This window comes from Epinephelus moara, chromosome 19, assembly GCF_006386435.1.
Source record: "Epinephelus moara isolate mb chromosome 19, YSFRI_EMoa_1.0, whole genome shotgun sequence".
NCBI lineage: Eukaryota > Metazoa > Chordata > Actinopteri > Perciformes > Serranidae > Epinephelus > Epinephelus moara.
Genome location: NC_065524.1, coordinates 7,062,649 through 7,075,305, shown reverse-complemented (window position 1 = coordinate 7,075,305; position 12,657 = coordinate 7,062,649). Strand labels below are relative to the sequence as shown.

At 39.5% G+C, this 12,657-nt stretch overlaps 1 protein-coding gene across 1 annotated transcript; it reads left to right on the top strand.

The window, feature by feature from the left end:
* The first annotated feature begins 1,183 nt into the window (after positions 1–1,183).
* On the top strand, positions 1,184–11,694 carry zic2b (zic family member 2 (odd-paired homolog, Drosophila) b). The gene is made up of 2 exons (XM_050071126.1): positions 1,184–1,957; positions 9,976–11,694. The coding sequence occupies exons 1-2, from the start codon at positions 1,435–1,437 to the stop codon at positions 10,605–10,607; spliced, it is 1,155 nt and encodes a 384-aa protein (XP_049927083.1). The 5' UTR covers positions 1,184–1,434; the 3' UTR covers positions 10,608–11,694.
* The last annotated feature ends 963 nt before the right edge of the window (positions 11,695–12,657 follow it).

Genomic DNA, 12,657 nt, shown 5'->3' with positions numbered 1-12,657 from the left:
ATTAATTACAAATTACATCTAATTTATCCTCGAATATTTTTTGAATCACAAAACATTATGACTTTTGGAGTCCATAACTGGTCCTTATAGTTGTACAATTTAATTCAAGAGTCATATAATAAATACTTTGTGCAGGGCTTACTGTGTTTTGTCACCACCTTATTGACAGTGTAACTAACAAAAACTACACACACCTATGCAGAACACTTTGGCCTTCCATTTCAAAGATTCATTATGGTGTAGCCTGTTTACCTAGTTTCATCCATTAACATCAATGTTTTAGTAGCCCGTTAATTCTTATTCAGAAAGGTCAGTTTGGTGTTTGTGATGCCAATTCACCATCACAAATGGACAAAAAAAAATGTATTGTATTGTCTACTAGTATGGCATGACCTGATCAAAATGTATTTCCTTTCAGGGATGAAAGAACATCTACTGTATCAAATCAAATCAAATCAAATCAAATCAAATCAAATCAAATCAGGCTTTAATTGTCATCTCACCAAACATACAACAGTAATGCAGGTAAAACAAAACATGTGTTTTGTTTTGTTGGCATAGTGGCATTTTATGGCAAAGAGGTTTATGCTGCATCAGGCTTTGGATAAAGACAATTGGTTTTAGCCTTTTCACAAAAATAGTTGATAATAATAGGCTAGTAATAATAATAGCAGCCATGAAATTGGTGAGTAAACTATGGGAATAAGACTTCACATAAATTGTACATATTTTAAACAGCATATTTTCACATTTTCATTGTAATTTTCCTTTATTCTATTTTCATGTTTCTTGATTTTTGCTTTTATTTTCAGTTTTGTTTTCTTTCAGGCCACTAGTTATGAACCAAAGCAAATTCCTTGTGAAAACTTACTCTGCAATAAACCAGATTCTTCTCCTTCGTAATGCCAAAAAACTTGAATTTTCTCACCAGAAATGGGAATATACTAAAATCATAAATGCATGTCATTTCAAATCCAGTTTGCCTAAACAAATATATGTTGGCTTCATTTATTTATTTTTAATAACATAATTTGTCAGTAGTGTATCATCGAAGGTGAATGTGTTTACCCATGTGTGTGCCATAACTTTGTGGCTCTGTTAGTTGAAACACAAGAAAAGGAATGAAGAAAGGATTGAAGAAGGAAAGGAGACAAGGACGCCCCCCGACAGTGTTGGGTCGCGGCCTGCTGTATTTCTTCGACTCCGTTCACCTCCATTCACACAGTAAATAAAAGCATGGAGGCTCTGACTCTCGGGATCTAATACCGAACAGCGGGGGGTAAAGACACTGCCGCATGCGCGTTCCCTTTCACCAAAACACACAGGAAGGAAGCAGGACGGCGGTGAACGCTTTGCCTGTTGGATTTAACTGGTTTTCCGCGGAGGGGAGGATTGTAGTTGGAGACAGGAGCGGGGCAGCCCGCCGTGCTGAGCATGAAGCGGACGGCTGTAGTGGCCAGGCACAATGGCCTCGTCTCTCCGCTGGGGAACAACAACTCCGGGGCTTCGAGCATCGTCTCACCACCACAGCCGAGAGCCACTAGTATCTCCGCTTGTGCCGACAGTGGTGCCGGCGGTGGGATGGACGGCCTGCTGGATTTCTCCAAAGGCCCCACCGTCAAAACCGAGCTGGTCTGTAAATGGATTGACCGAACTTCTTCGAGACAGAGGCTTGGGCGGACGGCGACATCCGTCTGCGACCAAACTTTCAGCTCCATGCACGAGCTGGTGGACCACGTCACCACCGAGCATGTAGCAGCGGGGCTCGAGACCCTCAGTCATGTCTGCATGTGGGACGAGTGTATGCGCGGCGGGAAGGCGTTCAAAGCCAAATACAAACTCATCAACCACATTCGCGTGCACACCGGGGAGAAGCCTTTTTCATGCGCATTTCCCAACTGCGGCAAGATGTTCGCACGCTCCGAGAACCTCAAGATCCACACACGCACGCACACTGGTAGGGATTCATGATTGTGTGACTTCACACACAGCGCTGTGATACACTCATTATGGTCTGTACATTCGTGTCCCCAGTCAAGACAGCAGTCTCCTGACAGGGACTGGGAATAATGAGGTTAATAGAGATTGTTCCCAGTCTGCTAGGAATCCCCTCCATGTTTACGTAGGCTCAGTTCAGTACCATATTCACATCCGGCCTTCACTGCTCCCTTGTTTCCTAGAGGAATCACGGGTCGAAACTGCAGCTCAGGAGTCATGCAAGGTGACAGGAAGCAGGACAAAGCAGCTGGATAGAGGGAGAGGGGAGAGGACGAGTGCATAATCTAATTGATTCGATATACATAACAGAGTGTGCTGAGACATACACGTGGCTATAGTTATTTAAATTCCCAGTCTGCTATAAAACATAGACAGTAACATAAGCCTGTTTTATGGCTGTGCAGTTAAAAGTAAACTCAGCTGACAGGTGTTTAAAAAGTCACACTTTATTTATGTCAATGAGACAGTCCTGCTTTCTACTCGGACACCCTTTATGAAGGGTTCATAAGCTGTAACTAATGATTAATAATAATTTACTAAGGGACTGTTGGTTATTATGAGGGGAGAGGGAGTGATGCAAAAACAAGGAGGTATGTCAAATAATTTTATAATTACTGAGGAGGGACTTGTGTTTTTTTATTTTGGCTTAGGGGATGAGGATACACATTTAAATAGTTGTATTTAATGTTTATGTTAACAAAGGTGGGTTAGGAAGGCATGTTTTCTTTTAAAAATTGCAAAAATTGCACCAGTTATCATGGCCAGAAACTGTCGAAACAGAAATTTTCTTTGAATTTTCAAATTTCCATCGAACCTTGGACACATCATGTTTGACAGATGCTTCCATTAGAGTAAACGTAAACAAATCTGAGCTAAAAATAGTGAAATTTCATCAGCATCACTGTATTCTATGCAGGGGCATATGTCAGTTAACACGGGCCCCAGTGCACACGACTATGAGGCACACACACACACCACTGGTAACTGTTTAAAAAAAGCCAAAGGAATATTATTTAGGGAGCTTTGCTACTTTTTCCTCCTGTCCCATTTACTCTTGTCCTTTCTTATGTTCAAAAGGCATGACTGCTGGCTGGACTTACAGATGTGCTCAGCTTGTCAGTCTTGACAGATTTTGCACCTAAACTAGCTGCTGCATCATGTCATCTTGTCACATGATCAAATAGAGACTTGACATTAGGCAACATTAACATATATGTTACCCAGTCATTATTGCATACCTGTGTATGACAAAAATATCAAAGAAAATAAGAAACTATTCAATTTTAATGGAATACCTTACATAAATATATTTTGGTTTTTCTAGTTCATGTAGAATAAGCATATCATTTTGTTATAGATTACTACTAACTGGGTTTGCATTTTTGAGGGTATATAGCCGCAAGCGAAGGGAACGGTCTTTAATTTAATATGAGTTCTTTAAACACAGGTGTAGTTCCAAGGTGACAATATGAATCATCCGCAAAGGCCCCACCCAACGGACCCCAGTACAACTCAACTACCTGTATTTACGCCCCTGATCCTACATCTCATTTCAAATTTGCCCAAAAAATAAAGCATTTGCACAAATTAACCAGCATGCACAACAAGAGTGAAAGGCTTTTTTAACTCCAGGATTTCATCTTCAACTTTTAGCTTTTAACTTTCAAATATCATAGGGTACGTGTTAAATATCTAACAAGTGATTTACGGTGGAGGGAGGGTCACGCATTTTTCGCCAGTCACTCAGGGAGGCTTAAGGAAAAATATTTGTAGCTTTGGGGAGGGTCAAAAGAAAAAGAGTCACACCCCAGCCACCCCCCTCTGAAAAATAAAGAACAATCCCTAATGCTCCATATAACAATTTTAAGTCATCCATAACTCTTGGGTTGCTAACTTGTGAGGGGGGCATCTCATAGTTTTATTAGACAGTTTAAGGAAAGAGAGTGTTGATGATGTGCAACATCCGTCCCAGTATAGACTCGAACAATGTAGACATAGTGACGATATGCGTATCGTAAACTCTCAGGTAACCACCAAAATCCCTTGATTAGCAACCTCACATTTACAACGAAAGACAGATTATTTTATTATTTTATTTTATTATTTTGTAAACCTAACTAACTAACACATTAAATTGCACCTGACGTCCCCTACTTGAGCTGTTGGTTTAGTAGAGTGAGAAACCTGATGAATGAAAATGACAAAATGACAAAGTAAGTGCAGTGGTCGAGGAGGATAAATGTCAGCTGTGGGGATTTTCCCACAACTTGGCAACCCAAAAGTTGATCTTGTTGTTTATATTTTAAAATAGTTTTACAAAACAATATGTAATGATTTAATAAACTGAATGAAGCTATTAGTTTCAGCATATAAACCCTTTGTAAAGTGGTACCATTTACTATCATGTAAATGGGATGTATGACATAGTAAAATCACAATTAGAAACTTTTTTTTTTTTCAGTATAATGTAGTTTTCAACAGGAGCACCAAACAGTAGCCTCCCAAAATGACCGTAACGTTGAATCAACACCTCTGTGAAAACAAAACAACTGAACATTAGATTGTTCATGCAGGTGGTATTTATTGCAGAGCTTCAAACCTTTATTAAGACTTGGGAAATCAGTTGAGGGTGCGCCTCAAATCATACAAAACAACAAACAATAATAACAATTTATGTTAGATAAAAGTTAAAATGCAGGATAATAAAGATGCTGTGGAGTACATTTATAGTTAAAAGCATTTACAATCAACTAAAATGAGATCTGAAATAAGGCATTTGAACAGCAGTAATGGCAGCAGAGAGTCCAAGGAAAATTACATTTTTCCCTAGTTCACTTCTAATTAAGGAAATGTTAAGCAACACCCTGCTCTGTGAGCGAGTACCAATATTATGTTAATTCAGAGTTCAGAGAAATAAATAAATAATAATGCAGACCTGCAACAAAGTTAGGTTGTTGGACCACAGAAATTGCCAATGTAGTGTATGTTTGGGGAATGTCTTTTAGCTCTATTGGATGTTCTTTGGGGTCATGAAATAATGCAGTGTTTAAAGTAGCAAAAACATTTATTATTTGAAGAAAGGTTATTTTTTGATAATTTTGTTATTATTCACAAACACAAACAACCCCCACAAACCAACTTTAACATAGGTTCAGAGTACAGCACTAGTATTAAGTATGTATATAGTACATGACATACCCAGATATAACCCTACACTTACATAAATGAGATGTAAGATTATAAATGAGAAAGTATTATTACACTAGAAAAATACAGTTAACATCAATGCAACAAATGGTCACCTAGAGAGGAAGAAAGAAATATAAATACATTGACACAATTAACTATATTTAAAACAAGGAGGGGGACTGTATAGACCAGACCCATCCTTAATGCTTCAGTAGGCATTTATTTTGCAAAAATATCATAATAACCTTTCAGCATGTTGTAATTCAAGTGATCTGAGAGAATACTAGACTTTTGCATTTTCCCATGGCACTTTTTAAAGGATATAGAAAATCTAGCCTGTGACAGGAGAATTTGGCCAATCACATGTCATTGCAGAGACAGTGTGTCCCTGTTGGCTGTTCTAGAAATGCAGATGCGCATGCATGTCCCTTCAGATGGTGAAAGTTGCTATTCCAGCATTGGCACCAACACCTCAAGGCGGATTTATATTTGTGCGTCAGCTCTATGCAGATGGTGTGTCTATGTCACTCTACAGTTACACCTCCGGAACACTAGTCGGCTGTGGGGTTTATGTGAATTGCTGTAAATATAGTTGATTTAAAACACACCCCAAACACACATTAAACATGGCCTAATAAAGACAATTTCAAACACAGGGACACAAATAGGCCTCACTATAACTCACTGGATTGACAGACAAAGCACTTGTCTTTTGCTGGACACATTTTCCCCACAAATACAACACGCTAATGTTATTAGCACAAGCCTATGGCATTTTACACTGTATTAATTAGCCTAGCGGCTCGTGGAGATTTCCTCTACTCATATGAAGCCAGGGACAACAGCAACATTTAAGAAAGGTACTGTTACAAATTTCAGCTACATTACAGCTTACAACGTTCGCATACTAAACATGTTTTCCAAACAAATACAACATGCTAATGTTATTAGCACAAGCCTTTGGCATTTTACATTGTTTAACTTAGCCAGCTGACTAGCAGAGATTTCCTGTACTCATATGAAGCCAGGATCACACACATCAGGATCTAAAATGCTATTTTGTGGGGCCTTTTTTGTCTTAACAATTTATTGTTTCTTATCAGTGAGATCAAAGTAAATAAAAGCTTCTTTTCCATTGAGGGAAATCGTTTTCAGCTTACAAAAATAGACAGGAGGTCTATGTCACTGCTACATGTAGTTACATTTATGGGTAAGTGCATGTCAGGCAACGGCGTAGGTTACAGAGTAGATTACGGCGTAGGTATGACGTAGACGCAGAGCCTATGCCGTAGATTCGGCGTTAATTTGATGCAGAAGTATAAATGCTGCTTTACACTTCAAAGCAACCCAAAAATGGAAGACAAACTTATGAAAAAGAGATTCTAAAAGAGAATCTGACAAACGATGCAATAAAATGTGTCAATATCAGCTACGCGGTTCAGAGATGAAGAGCAAATGGTGCTAATAGCTTAGCCGTCTGCTAACTGTAGCCAAAGGCTAATGGCTACAGTGAATTCAAGTTCACGTTTATGAAGCTAGCTAGAGTCTTAGATCACAGTATGTCATCTCAAAGGGCTTTACAGGCACGGACCATCAGTGAGTAGCTGTAGCAACTCGAAATTAGCCATCACAATGACGACAGAGGTCTGTTATCAATGCGTTTGTGAGAGAGTAATCCCACAGAATCTGCCTTCACTTTTGCCCAGCAGCTGGGAAACAAGACACAGGAATGTCTTGGTTATTGAGGCGCTGCAGTGTTTATTCATGGGCATACTATAACCTACACTGTACATTTACTGCACCTAGACGACTTAACCAACATCTGTCTGCCCTGAGCACAGCCGCCCACTGCCACTCTTATAACACAGTCTTATGCATCAGTGTTGATGGCAAAATAGCCAGAATACTCACACTTATTAAAGTATAACTGCACAGAACATTTGGCTGTTGCTTTGCTGCTCGATACTTTGAAATTTTAAAAGAGGGGAATCGGTAGAGACAGTCACTTTGTGGTACATGTTCACAGGATCTGTTATTTCTATGCTTCCTGTTTATTGTCTTTGTAAGCAGCTGTGCATTCTGGTGGTGGCACATTGCATTTCAAGAGACGGTGTGTCCGCTTCTCATTACAGAAGTTGAGCTCCGGCTACTTTATGCAAATCAGGGGTGCTCAGCATGACTCACCGCGACTCACCGCCTCCACAAACTCCCGAAAAACTTTTAAATTAACCATTAAAGATCTAAACGAAGACAGATTCAGCAAATGCATGGCTTATTTCTTGACTCAAATGTTTTCAGAGACTATTTTTGAAATATAAAAGTAAGTTTCCAAACAAGCGGCCACGTTGGTTCAGTTTGAAATCAGTGAGTAGAAGGCCCACAAGTGAAAGTGGCACACCAAGTGGCATGACCCCTCGCATCCAAAAACGCCTCTGTGAGAATGTACCATTAGTGTCAGCAATGACGTGCAAGCATGATGCTGACGTGTCATATATGGTCTAAACATGGTGTTAGATTTGTAACATCAGCGAAGTAAGCCTACCTGATGCCAGCTGAACATGTGTGTATCAGGTGTATTTTTAACTTGAGAATTTGTTTGTTTGTAAAACCACCCCCACATGACTGTGCATGCTCGTCAGGTGGGAGGGGCTTAGGGCAGAGAGAGGAGAGCTTCAGGAGTAGGGTTGAATTTTCGAATTCTGTTTTAATTCTCCCAAATGTCTTCGAAATACACACAGCAGTTACTTTTAAATATTCTGTAATTTACTCGTCTAATCTTAATGTAATTTATAAGAAGATAACGTAGAAAACAGTTATTGTGTATTCTTAAAATGCTCAAAATAGAGTTGCCCAGGAATGAGTCCGAAAACCTAGAAATGAGTTAGCATTTTACTTCTCGCAGTTCCCTCGTCTTGAAGTTAGTCGGGTTTTGGTTAGGTGCCTGAAATAAGGTCTGTGGTCAACACGAGCTTAAGAGACTTTCACGTTTGGTTCTCCGATATAAAATACATCAGTAAATACCCCACCCACTGTATTTGTTGTGAAAAAGCTTGGTGTGTATGTTCACGACAGTGGATGTCTCCACTGAGTTTTCTCAGGATTGCTCAAAGAGAACTTGAGTTATGCGCCAGTATGTGATAGAGCACGCTCACATGCACTGATCAGTATGAAACTGGAGATTTCGGTTAATACTGTCTCCCAGAACATGTGTACCAAATTTGTGAAATTCTATCTACCAGATTTCTGCATTATTGGCATTTTTGGTTTCCCTCATGAGTCGGGTTCAAAATGCTTTGGTAAGCCAAACAATGAATGAGGATATCAACCAATATTTATGATGACTGGATGAATGATCAGTGAGTTTTGTCAATTTCCTGCCATGTCCCACGATCTCGAAAGTTTTTTGATTGACTAGTCCATTTTTGGACTAGTATTACGCAATTATAATGTGTTCTGATGTATAAATTTGGTGTTGATACAGTTGAAATTCAAAAAGCAGTATGAAATTTAAGCAAATGAGTAAAAAAAACATTATAACGGCCTTTATTGTACAAAGGCTTTTTCGTCTTTATAAAGCAAATTGTGTGAGATATGTGAGTCAAATGTCAAGTTAATAACACTCTTACTGTTGGATTGCCGGCCTTTCAAAGTGTTCATTTTGGCAGTAAAATTATAACACCACCATGAGTCCAATTTGTGTCATATTTCTGTCATTTGGATATAATTTCCAGTTATAAGGCATAGTAACATTTCGCTAGCTTGTTCCAGCACACAGCAAATTAATCAACAGCAAAGCATTGCTGAAAATGCAAAAAGGCCCAAATGCATTGAAATGCGCAGCTGAAAAACCTGGAAGCTGACGTGTAAATTGGCAGATTTGGAAGCTGAAGCGAATTACCTATAATAAAGCTAAGAGCTGAAACATACTGCTACAGCTAGGTTTGATTAATAATTATTATTTTTAACGTAATTACGTAAAATTGTCTGTTTCCTGCAGAAAGAAGGGTTCCAAATAATTATTGTTAAGATTTTTTTTTAATATATTATTTACAGTTGCACTCACAAGTTTTGGTATTGTCAGTTTTCTAACATACGTGTCATCCTCTATTAACATATCTACAAACAGCATATGAGCAGCAAAATGTGGGAAACCCCTTTTCATTTTCTTCCTATTTTTATGTTATAAATAAGCCCACCTCTTACCTCTTGAAAGGTAACCTATGCCATTGCATTTATAATTGAACATGACCTAGTTCTTCATGCTCAAGAGTATTTCAGTATAATCTCTTCATAAACACTCAGTTTGGCTTTCAAAGTGTTATAGTCCCATACTGTAAACCATATTTTTGACCTAGACATTGTTGTTATCAAGTTTTCATCCAGTTTTAGGAAATAACTACATTTACTTGTAATATACACTGTTAAAATGCTTCTGCTCTCAAATTAATATTTAAACAGTGAAATTTCAGTTTCATAGGTACTGAGGAACATTTACAAACAAAACTTTTCAAGAATCCTCAAGATTTCTTTCTAATGAACTCCTTCCATAACACTTTAACCTGAACACAGCCTCACATTCAATGGATAAGTATTCCTTGTGGCTGAATAAATTCAACTCACCACAGGTCAAAATGCATTCAGGGACATCAAAAACAGAAGAAAGAAAAGATGTATGTCTGTCTAAATATTTATGTGTGGCGGAGAATAGTTGGTGTCCCCTCAACTGTACCAATAATTAGGGGCCCATTCTAGGGTGTGGTGATGGTAAATGTGATGTTTGTGTTGCAGGTGAGAAGCCATTCCAGTGTGAGTTTTGCGAACGGCGCTTCGCCAACAGCAGCGACCGGAAGAAGCACTCGCAGGTCCACACGGCTTCGAAGCCCTATGACTGCAAGGCCCTGGGCTGCACCAAGTCCTACACCCACCCCAGCTCCCTGCGCAAACACATGAAGGTTCACGTCAAGTTGTCACCTACCTCTGAACCCCAAGACATGTATGACTCCATCCCCCATCAACTCCAACAACCTCATCAGGCTCTCCTCGAGCCCCTCGACCTTAAAATTAACCGCCTCTCTCCATCACTTGCCAATACAAACACTCATTTTCCTCTTCTGTCCAATCACGAATTGGATATCAGCTCAGCCAGCAAAGTTGACCATAAGCTGCTGCTGCGGAGTTCATCTCCAATGGCAATGCCTCTGGATCTCTCTCTGTCAGGCTTGAAGAGTCAGCTGGCCCAGAAGCAACAGAGTGGTAGGACCCCACGGAGGAGCCAGCGCTCAGTCAACCCAGCCTTACCTCAGTTATCTAACATTAAGGAGTGGTATGTCTGTACGAGGAGTACAGCACCACACTTTCCTCTACTTCACCCTGACCATATCAAATCAGAACCTAGTGATGACGAGGAGTATGTCACGTAGGATGGAGGAACTGGTGAATTTGGACTTGAAGAACATATATTGTCAGACCCAGGTCAGGCCAGAGGATGCTCTGTGGAATCATAGTTGCTGTAAATTTCCAGAACCAGCACTTGTATGGTTCAACATCAGTGGCCCTTCTAAGACGGAGAAGGCTGTGTCAGATAGAGACTTTTTTACTCTGTCTCTAATTCAAAACTCAGCTTGGCGATCATCACTATCTGTGGACCAAAATGCAATGGCTTAAATGTTGCCGGAAGGGACATGACAAATTCCCTGATTATGGTTATCAAACAAAATGTTTGACAAAAAACTGCAAGTTACCCAATCAGTGTTAGCTAGCTAACCTGAACTAACAAAGGGGATAACATTGTATAAATGGACCAGGGGATGTGGGGTACTGCTCTGCTTGCTGTTAAAGAATATGAAGAGAGTGTGTGTACATGATGACCTCTTTAGGGAGACAGATTATTGACCAATTTATCTAAGAGCTCCATCTAGAGAAAGCAATTAAAAGGGCTACATTGACACTGATGGAAAGTGGTTAATGTTAACCTGAGCTCACGATAGCACTGTATACATGGTAACACAGCAGGTCCAAAACAGCAGGCACACTGGGTGGAGGTAAGTGTGTGCTTGTTATGGCCTCAGTATGTTTTAAACAAACTAGCTTGTACATCAGATAGTTAGAAAAATTGTTGGAAGCAGCTGATTGTGCTGTCAGAAAAGGGGGTTACCGACACTGTTAGGTGATCTGACAAGCACTTTGTTTGAAGCAAACTGAAGCCTTTACTAACAAATCATTGGTAGTAACTTGTTCAAAAGTGTTTTATGTGATCACAGTCTAATCCAACACAGTAGCAAGCAGTGAAGCTGCAGTTTGAAGACAGTGGGACTGATCCTTCTTTGTACTGATCATCAAGTGTCTCCTTAACCTCTTCGACTCTATGGACCTTTCAGTGGGTTAATCGCCTGCATTTGTTTACACGTCATGTACAATTTAGTCAAGACCCCAAGGTTTCCAAATTTATCATAAATGTCATACACATATTCCTTTAACATGAAAATGTGTATTAAATGATGCACACAACATCTTGTATTTTCCCTTTGATCAAATGGTGCAGCCATTAAAGAGTGGCAAGTGGAAACAAGCAAAATGTATTGTGTAAGATTGTGGTACAGCTTGGGAAATGTTTCATTTGTGTTTGAAGTTACTGCATTGAGAACACTTTAAATGTTTAATAAGTGACTTATACCAATATGCATCCAGCCACTAGTAGGTCATATAAAACTGGAGTTGAACCTGGGATCTAAGAAAACCTACCTGAAGCAGATTGTTTAAAAGTATAATGACACAAGTTTTAAATTCTATTTTAAAGGAAAATTATAATACGCTACAACTCATGTCTCACAAAGTTGGTAAAACTGAAGCTGTTTTCAGATATGAACTTTGGACAATGTCCAGAGAATCTGGTCTGGACATAAGTCTGGAGTTGCCCTTTCACTCATGTAATTCGTAACAAGAGATTATCAGTATCAGAAGCGTTCTCTCTAACTGGAAATACTCTGCTAAGTTAAGGCGAGTGGTAGCGTCTAGGTAGAATGCAGGAGGCAAGACATGATGCAAAAAGTCTGTGGAAATCACAGTGTTTTGTTTGTGTAGCTGGTTCATAATTCGGTCCTAAACAATGCTAACCCTAGCCTTTCCTTGTCAGTCCTTACTGATAAAAGTTCCTGAATCTCGTCATCTCGTCTCTTGCGGTTCCTTGAATTTGTCTGACAATTTCAGCATCCACCCTTACTGAAAGAAGTTTCTGCATCTTGTCTCTCCTATTAGATTTTTTTCTGCCGTCTTTGTTTAAATTACCCTTCATCTTCAGTCTCAGAAGTTTTTTATCTTCCGGTTTCACACCAGTCACATGATAGAAACATCATCAACATGCCAACTCGCTTGACATGAATTTTCCAAACAGACCTGTTCTGTTCACACGTGGGCTCAATTGGACATTACACAGACTTTGTACTTGGGAGCGTGCAGGGAAAAGTCCACTTA